Source organism: Micropterus dolomieu, linkage group LG05 (assembly GCF_021292245.1).
Source record: "Micropterus dolomieu isolate WLL.071019.BEF.003 ecotype Adirondacks linkage group LG05, ASM2129224v1, whole genome shotgun sequence".
NCBI classification, from domain to species: domain Eukaryota; kingdom Metazoa; phylum Chordata; class Actinopteri; order Centrarchiformes; family Centrarchidae; genus Micropterus; species Micropterus dolomieu.
The window spans coordinates 2,209,989-2,220,214 of NC_060154.1; the positions used below are offsets into that span (position 1 = coordinate 2,209,989).

At 39.8% G+C, this 10,226-nt stretch overlaps 1 protein-coding gene across 1 annotated transcript in view; it reads right to left on the bottom strand.

Annotated features, from left to right (window-relative positions):
* LOC123971715 (1-phosphatidylinositol 4,5-bisphosphate phosphodiesterase gamma-1-like) overlaps positions 1 to 10,226 on the bottom strand; it is a 39,723-nt gene that overhangs the window by 21,903 nt on the left and 7,594 nt on the right. The window contains exons 2-4 of the mRNA XM_046050718.1: positions 2,774 to 2,923; positions 1,884 to 1,977; positions 247 to 294 (exon numbers count right to left, since the gene is read on the bottom strand). Coding sequence (XP_045906674.1) covers positions 247 to 294; positions 1,884 to 1,977; positions 2,774 to 2,923 — 292 coding nt within the window. The remainder of the gene's footprint in view (positions 1 to 246; positions 295 to 1,883; positions 1,978 to 2,773; positions 2,924 to 10,226) is intronic.

Below are 10,226 nucleotides of genomic sequence, written 5' to 3' on the forward strand. Positions count from 1 at the left end.
GGGCACAAGAGAGAAAAAGACAGAAACGGTGTGTGTGATATGTGGAGGTTAAGGGTGTGGATGTGCGTTATCGGGCTGTGGAGGTTAAGGTCAGAGCATATCCCTGACAGAGGGAGAACATGCTCTTTGATGACATCTGGATCTGGTTTCACCTCCACGTTCCACCTGCTGTGACAGACTGGCCAAAAGCATCCATCACAGGCTGCTGTAAAAGCTATGATTGGGTGTTTGTGGCGAATCACCCACCTTCCTTCATGGTTCCTGTCCATGACTTCAAACTGTTTCCTCAGCCACCTACAGAGGGCGGGAGGGATGGAGAAAAGAAAACATTAAATTGGTCATTATGCTCATTTTTATGTTCATCATTTTATTTCCGGGTTGCATCTGAATAGATTTGCATGGTTTAATTACAACATTGTGTAGCAAACATCCACAGTAGCACACACCAGAGGTTCCAAGCAATGTTATCATGCGTTTTTTAAAAAGTGGATAAGATTTTGAGTGATGTTGCTTGCGTTAGTGCCACACTAGCCGCTAGGCGAGCATCGTGACACACGTTACATAGTGACGCAAATAGTTAACTGAAGTAAAGGCTAAAACGATTGCAAGCTAGGCTAACTAGCTTCCACTTTCCTCCTGATGGGTCCTCCCAAATGTTCTAAAGGAACAGGCAGCTTAAAGCACTATTAGGTGATATAGCTAAATGGGAATAAGGAAAAAAAACAACGCCTTGTTGACAGGAAGGCAGTTAAATAGAACAGAATCTTTATTGTCATTGTACAACAAAACTGGTTGCAATCCGATCAGTGCAACAACACATGCAATGGTAAACACCTACCCAGAGGCTTGAAGCTTACAGAGTCCACAAACATTTTTATCCTACTTTGTAAAATGGTAAAAGCATATGCACAATAGCTGTAGTACCATTATAGTGTATATTTCTTCAGACAAAAGGTGAGGAAAGCTTAAATTTCAGTTGGACTGTGAGAAACCGGTTGTAGATCACTGAGTATAAACTGGGGACTGTCTGTATTTGTCAAGCATAGTGAAGAGAGAGAAAAAAAAAATACATTCAGCTGATGAATCTATTTCCCACAGAGTTTACACAACTGTCATAAACAGACAAAATTAGTAATTTAATTTCCTCTGACCATTTCCAAACATAGGCTATACCGCTCACATTATGTCAACAACAAAACTCTCCTACACATTCTCACAACCTCTCTCTGTTCTCCTCTTCACACCACAGAAGCCAAAACTGCCTCCGCACATTCATGTAGAGTAAATATTTTCATCCCAAAACAAATATTTGTCCTTTCCTCCAACCAGCACCTCCCTTTCCCGTCCAGGTTGCTTCTTCTTTTGGTGCAACCAGATATCACTTTATCACACACAGTGTTAAGTGCCCTAAAAGCATGTTAATGAATTATCCCATTAAACTAATCAACACCTTTCTAACTTTGACAATATAAACTGAAAGGGGTATGTCAAGTGTTTTCAGCGATGACTGGTAAAAAGACAATGTCTCTATAAGAGGATGTAGAATACATTCAGATGAGGACAAGTTTTCAAAATCTTTGTTTTGTCCAACCAACAGTCCAAAAACTAAAATATACACAATTTACAATTATAGCAGACAAATATTCATGTTGAAATTGTGATTTTTGCATCAAGAAATTACTTTGTTGATTATCGAAAATTAATTTTCTGTTGATCATCCACTCAAATAATCAACTAATAGTTTCAGCAAGCTACAAACTATTCAGAGCCCACTTTCATGCCTACATGTGGTGAGTAATTCATAATCATTTGATAAGATTGCCAGTAGCACGCAATAATAAAGTGCATGAATGCATGTGACATTCATGCGCGCACACACACACCTGTCTATCTGTTGTGGTGCAGGCGCTCTCTGAGTGTCAATCATCAGCCAGTTGAGACCGGTGATCCACATGTTGACCTCCTCCTCACTGAAGGCTGCAGAAACAAAAAGAAAGGCAATACAAGGAAGAAAAATCTGACTTTGGCGACTCCTAAATCATTCTTCAAATTTAAGATTGCAGGTTTAGGGAGCTTATGAGTTATGATAACACTTAACTCACCAAAGTAATACATGAGATCTCGAAACACAGAGACATCACTACAACAAAGTCAGAAAGGGCAGAGAAAAAGAAGCAGCCAGGCGATCAGACAGGTTGGAAATAAGATTATCTAAACCCACTTTATTGGGAGGTAAAACCAACACAGAGATCACCTGAATAATACTTCATAATAGAGTAAACCTATGCACACACTACGGCAAGTACAGCAGGTCAAATTTGAACCACAAAGTCGGCCTGTAAACTCTGATGGATCTTTACAACAAACTGGGTAATAACTGATTTAACTTGACCCATAGCAGAGAAGTTCGACTACATGTTCTTATAACTGAGCAAAATGATGGCCAAACATTGGACCCAAGGTATTAATAAACAAATTTGTTCTTTAAATTCTTTCTTTCATTTTTTAAAGTATTTTGTGAGAGTGATTAAAGCAACTCATAACTCTTACTTAGGGAATATGTTATGAGAAAGAGACAGACTGAGAGACGCATAATGACAAGCGACAAAAGATCAACAGATTCAACATTAGATTTTACAGATAAAATGTTGGTAAAATTAAATAGTGATATAGTGTGACCTTTAACCTCTGATACTGTGGTAGCCACAATAACAGTTACTGTGAAAATACACTAGGAATCACCAGTACACACAAACACTACATATACACTGACCAGCCACGCTGAGAGTCCTGAGGCGAAACTCCAGCCCGTAGAGGACGATGAAGCAGTGGGCGGAGTCCAGTTTACGGGCCTCCTCCGGGTAGCGCTCAAAATCACGGGAGCCCTTTCCCAACCGCAGCTCCCGGATCTCTCGTATGTCGACTGGAGGAGAGAGGGAGGAAGGAAGGAAGGAAGGATAGTGTTGCATGAACAAAAATATGCACAACCATAAATCACAGTTTGGCACGTTGTTCGTTTCCCTGCCACAGACATACAAAAATCTGCTGCAAACAAATGTACTGTGTGTGAGAGGCCAAAAACAGACACAAAAACATTTCAGCTGTCGGTGGCAGGATGCTCCAAAAGTCTGCAGAGGTTTTCAGCAGCAGCAGCAGCAGTAAGGCAGTCACGTCTTGTAACTTCATTTACGTCCCTTAAACTTTTGATGGAATAAGTTTAAGTATAACTTTAAGTGCTAAAACAACAGAATTTGTTGTTTGTAACATTTACTACAGTTTTAAAGGTATTTCGGTAATCCTCAGACTGATTGAAGAGCCCAGCTCTGTGAGGCATAGCGGCGCTCTGTGCTAAATGCTAACAACATCATGTTAACATGGTCACAATTGCAATGCATCATCTTACATATCATGCTAACATTTGCTAATTAGCACCAAGTACAAAGTACAGCTGAGGCTGTTAGTTTAGCAGGTATTTGGTCATAAACTAGAATATTGGAAAAACAGTATTGCTGGATTGGACTAACAAAAAGCAGCCCAATCAGACTGGAACTCGCAATCGTCATAAAAGTAGCCCTAAAAATAAATAGTCTTGCCAGTCATCAGTTACCAGTCATTGCATGTAGACTACTGAACTCAGTCTCAATCACAGTACTCGAGGAGAGGCGGGGCTGATTTATTGAAATATAGTATTATTGTTGGTGGAAAACCCCCAAATAGTACAAAAAGTAGCCCAAATTATCGCCCCAACACAATTTTTACCTTCCCAATCAAAAAGAGAAGCACAAGTAGCCAATCTGGCAAGTCAGATAACAAGGAACTGCAAGTTTATATTAATAAGTATGTAAACAACAAATTATAGGTTGATCAAGGCATTTGCAAGGGATATTTGTCTGATTGATTAGCTCTGGCATTTCCAGCTCTTCTCAGAAATTAGTCTTTTTTCATTTTGGTAACAACCCTTTTTTTCATCTTACAGTAAAAAGTGAGATAATATTTAAAAGGTTAAAAAGTTACTGAAATCTCACATTGTACCAGAAGGGTTAACAGAGGCGACTGACCACAGAGTGTGATGCAAGCTCTGGACTCTACTGTGACACTTGTAGCAGTCTACACACCCACAAAGAAAACTTTGGCTTATTGACATAGCAGATGTCTTGTGCAAACACACAAACATACACTCATAGATGCTCTGGCATTCACACACCAAACACAGGCCTGCTATAGCACACACACAATTGAACTGAATGTCACTCTTGTAAGCCTGGGTGCTATTTTCCACCACAGAGAAACTTCAGCCAAATGAAAGCAGGGATAAAGTTTTTCCCACTTGATATCAAAACTTCCCACTAGGATGAACTCCTCTGCAGGTAAGTAGATAACAGGTAGGCAACAGGAGACACAGAAGAAAGAACAATCCAAGCCTGTTGCTGGTCTTTATCGGGCCAAGGCGAGCTGTCCTCGACAGGTTGTACAGAATTCTGAATCAGACAGCAGAGAGGAGAAATCTGGTTCCTATCTGAGCCTCCTGCGTGTGGAGATGACAGGGAGCACGTTTGGCATAAGATTAAGAGAGAAGTCAATTTTCCTCAGATGTGAATGTGTCCATGCTTTACTGAGAGGCCTGTTCAGAGCTGCAAGCAGCAGAAGCACACGTAACTGAATCTGTCTGAGTTGTTACCCACAGATGACCTGCGCTTTAAAAAACAAAAAGCTTTTAAAACACAACAATTCCCGCAAACACAATACATTCCTGTTGCAGAGCACAATAACTGCCCGGTTAATTAAATTATAAGTCTACTGTTCTATTCTATATTTGTCTTATTGTCAACAAATCCCATTAAAAAAGGCAAAATCAACACTGAATGTATACAACAAGTACTGTGTGTCTATCTTAGCCTGATGCAGCTTCTTCCTCCGAAGCCATAGAGCTCCATTGTTGTCCAAAAACTATTAAAAAAACCATCAGTGAGCCACACTGCTGCACTGAGTGACATGTTCCTTCATTACCATGAGCACACATTTGGTGCTTTAGTGAGTATTTAAGGCAGCAGCATGGTGTATGTGGGACTGAGTCAAAATAAACCATATTCATCCACCACTAAAACTAGTGCCTAACAAATGCAAATGCATTTCCTCCTGTTCAAGTAACATTTATTAAAAGCTACAGTCGTCAGCTCATTGGGAAATTACTCAGCCTTTTTTTTTTTTAAATCTTAAACTATTTATTCATAATCTGTTTTTAAAGATTTAAGTCTTCAGTGGGAACCAATGTGCTCGAGGCCGTGAGCCACAGACAGGGTGGGGAAGTCAGAAAGTATTGAGAGACGGACTAACACATTGTTGGTTTTGGTCTTTCCATGGCAATATGAAAAACATAAAACAACACTAGCCTCATTCTTTAATTCATCAGAAAAACTCTTCCAATGGCCTTTTTGACCACTAACCTTCTGGGGAAAAACAGAGCTACAGAGCATCTGGACCAAAATCCATCCAACTTATCAACTGCAGATGACTTGCTTTCATATTAATAGCATAAGATTTGCAACTACAAGGTTGCTGATTTACATGAAAGTTAGACCCATTAGCCTTTACTAATGACTTACTAACATTTGTAACAGCAGGTAAGCTGTCATAAAATGGTCCATTGACTTCCTGGTGGGTTACTTAGAAGGAGAGAGATAAAAGCAACCTGGCAACGTTGTTCTTATTTATGGCTTATAACAGATCTGAAGGCTTTGGTAAATCATTAGTTAGCCATTGCAGCCTCTAACCTCCACTCTTTCCATTCCTTGCATTGACTATTCAAAACTGTTCCAAAATTGGCAAAAGCTCTACATTATAATTTTGTAGCTTGACAAAAACAAATCCCAAAACATAGTTCAACACCCTTGTTGTTTTTCAAGGCTTTTGATGGGCAAAAATAAAACCTTAAAGTCTCAATTTTGGTAGTTTTATACTGTAGTTTGTTAATGGCTGCTTTGTGCTGAACACTGAGGCATTTGAGAGGTTGTGTCAAATTTAAAAAATATAGTTTTGTAGAAATAGTTGCTTTCATATTGACACTTGGTATGAGACAATATATCCTGCTATAAAACATTACAAAGTGCTTCACAGTCAACGTTGATTAATTTTTCCCTCACAAACTACTATAAATAACCAAAGAACCTGGTATTTGTTTTTCTCTGGTCTTTCCCTTTATTACGTCCTGCCATTTAGTCTGGACGTTGAACAATAAGGCACACAGATGCACAGCTCGCCCAACGTCACACTTTGTTCACCATGACTGTGTTAATACACACACACACACACACACACACACACAGAGCATGATTCCTCCCACTGCGGCCTTTAATCCTGGTCCAGGCTGTAAACATGGTTGTGATAAAGATGCACACAACCGCTTTGGAGAACAGTCTGATGTAAACTTTGATGGACGTAACAGGAGGGAGAGGTGAGGGGAATCACACGGTGGGCCAACTGGCGGCACATCAGAGTATAAGATACTGTCAGCAGTCATCCATTATGGGACGGTGCATTCCTGTGCGTTTCATCATCAGAGAAGCTCATAAAGTAACCGCCTTTCTTTTCTCGGTGAATAAAAGTTCCTGAACGTACCACAAGCTGTGTACACTGCTGACCTGAAACCACTAGCCGTTGATAATTGCAGTGCACTTCCAGTGAAACAAACTGTTCCTGGTACAGCTGTTGACCTCACTCCCTACCAGATGGCAAAAGTCTACTTGGAGATTATAAATTACAGAGAAGCAAACAAAGGGAGACGGGAATGAAATACAATCGAGAGGGCAGGCTGTAAAATGGATGAATGAATGAATAGATGGGGAAAGTTACGAACAAATAGCAGAGGATCAGTAGAGAGCCTGAAGGAGGGTTTCAACAATGAGGATTGACTCTAAACCTGGATTAGGGCTGTCAAATTTTGTTTTCACGGGTGAAAAAAATTAAATATTCAAACTATAATGACTTGTCTGAATTCAAAATGTACAGCCTATAAGCTCAACAGATGTAATGCTTGTGGGTTGTGTTCAAATGAATTTTGCGTTAGCTGGATTTGTTCGAACTTGACTTTTTAAAAAAGTGACTGCTCTCAACTGCACTAGTGCACAAAACTTCAAAACCACAATTTAAACTTTAAGCTGATAGTTTCAAAAGTAGCTGCATATTTGCGCTGGACAGAGCAAACGGAGGCTAAATCCGATGGAGTTTTTGTGTGTCTGCGTCTTTGAAAAGGACAATATGATTTATTAATTAATTAATATGATGATTTTGCCAGACATTTTCAAATGTATGCTGTAGAGTGAGTTTTTAGATTTTTGGCTATGCTCCTGCTTTAGGAAGCCATTGGTTTCCATTCCATTTAATTCTGTACAATGTGAAAATATGAGCCTTGATTGCCAGAAAAAATGCTTAAAAAAAACTTAACCTACAATTCATCGTAAAACCTTTTACAGAGCACACTGGGGCGGATAATAGTATGTACAAAGTGTAACCGCTGTAGTTTTAGCTGCCAAAACCTAACCAGGCCTTAACCACAGAGGATAGATAGAATCCATCACAATAAACATCAAGACAACATAACTTCAACCAAGTATTAAGTCATTTGACATATTGTACATAAATAAATGGGCACCACTGGATTGCTATGAAGGAAGACAAGAACAGATGATATGAAATGATTAAAAAACAATATTGTGGTTTACTTTGCAGTAAATTTGCTACAACATACAAAATCACTGAAAGGGTCCAGAAGAAGATGAAAGACTTTTGCAACAGTAGGTGGTTAACTTCCCTGAGAGTTTCTTTTAAAGAATTATTCAGATGTCCATGTGTGGCAGGTTGTTATTTCTTGTCAGTTATAATTTCTTTCACAATGTATAAATGGCTAGTTTAAGATTAAATAAGTACCTTAAGTCTTACTATGACATTTATCTTTGGTAAATAATAACATTTTGTTTAACAAAACTAGGGTTAATGTAACAATTTTCGCAAGTTAATTTAAATTTGGATACGTTTTCAGTATTTTCAGCCAAGTGTGACCGTGCTTTGGTTAACCCTAATCCTGCTTTAAGTGATGAGTATCTCAGGCATCCAGGGCCTCATTTGTGGTGCATGTCCCTGCTTCCTGCAGAAGATGCCGGAACTTTTGTTTTCCTGCAGCTAGCCAGTCCTTCAATCTGAGACAGGAAAGGAGACACTCCCTGATAACCCCAAACTTCCTGTGACTCGGGATTTAATACCTCCACTGTTTGGCAAAGCGCTCATCTCAAAGAAAAACACTCAAGTGCGTGTGTATATAGCAAAGCTGAGAGAGAAACTTTAATTTAAAGCAAACACTAGAAAAAGAAAAGCAGGCAGCAAAAACAAAGGGAAGAAAAACAGGGGAGAAGGAGGAGGTGGGGAGGCAGAGTGAAGGGGTTACTTTGATAAATTTGAGTGAGATTTGTGAGAACAAAAGACCAAAGCATCAGGTGAATGACCTTGAAATTCAAAAAGAAAGTGAAAGAAAATAGACTGAGAAAGTGAACTGGGAGGTCAAAGAAAGGCTTGAAAACGAGAAGGGAGTTTGCGGTGGATGTGTGGGGGAAGGAAAGGACAGCTGGAGGAGGAAAATGGAGAGGCGAGAAAGGAGGAGGGAAAAAAAGTGGGTAGCTGAGAGATAGAGCTGTGGAAGATAAAGTGAAGGGGAGACCCGCTGAGTTCCTGGAATGTACTGGTGGGTTTGTCCAGAGGGAGGCTGTTTGTAAAAGGGCATTTGTGGGCTATGAAAGTGTGTGTGTGTGTGTGTGTGTGTGTGTGTGTGTGTGTGTGTGTGTGTGTGTGTGTGTGTGTGTGTGAGAGAAAGCAGTGTTTTCATCAGTGTGGGATTGTGTAGATTTGGTCTAATTGAGGTGTGTAGGTGTTCGCTGTGGTTTCGTGCACGTTCAGACTCGTACTTACCGTCCCTTGGACTAGCGAAGGCGCGGTTTATGATTATGGATAAATAATTGACAAGGTTCCCTGAGCAGAAACAACACCTACATGTGTGCAGCGGCCATTAGTCTCTGAGCTTTCGCAGAAATGACGGGAGGGGGGTTCTGGAGATGGAAAAGAAGAGAAAACTGCAGTGGCCCTAAGAGCTACACATGTTGTAACTTCAAAACACAGCAAATGAATCATCTTCACCAATCCTCCAACACATGCAGAAACACGCTGCAAATACATAAAAACCAACCAAATACAAATATGTTGCAAGATGTACAGAACAAAATGGAACAGACACGTATTTCCAGAGGATAGAAAGTGATGAACTCACCTGGACCTGCAAATGGTGGCCATGATTTCTTACTCATGCCATAACTGATGTCAACTATCTGTAACGGTTAATTTGCTGTTCATATAGAATGAACTAGATGTTTCTGTGTCGGAAGAACGACTTTCCAAATCAGGAAATGGGACCATGCAAGGAGCATGTGAAAGCACTGTGAGCTGCTGGTTGCAATTTGCAACCTTCACCACTAGATGCCACTAAAACTTACTCACTGAACCTCCCTTTAAAACCTACGGGAGCGCCAGTTTGCCTGTGTCTGTTTAAGAGCCAATAGAATGGTAACCACGTGGGTTGCAACAATAATGAATTCAGAGATGTAACACGTTCGTATCAAGCCCCAGCATGCTCCTGTCGCATTGTTTTCACCCTGTCTGCACAAATTGCGTAATGTGCGCTTACAACAAAAACACTCAAATACCTTGCGCGTCTTTGCACACATGTTCTATAGATCTGTGGTTGCTAGTTCCCTCTTCCTATGACTCACAGACATCTTCACATTCTCCTCCTCAGTCTATTGGTGCTGTCCAGTAAACACCAGGCTTTGTCGCATGTGGTGACGTCACAATGTGCGACATTCGACTTCCATTAGCTAACCAGGCACTCTTTTTTTTCTCTCTCTCTCTCTGTAGTGTATATTTAATAAGCTCTTTTGTTTTTTACCACTTAGTTGTTTTATCAACATTGCTCTCAAAAGCAATTTGTTATCCGTTTCACTACACAGCTAAAAAGGCGTTAACTGTTTACGAAAATGAATGTATCTTACAAACTAATTTATGTACCTAGTTCAAATCAGTTGTGTGTTGTTCTAAAGTGTTTTATGCAAGTTTTTTGCACTGATAAGTCTGAGGTTGGCATTTGTTATATTTATGTATTTTGAAAAATGTATTGAAAAAAAAAAAAA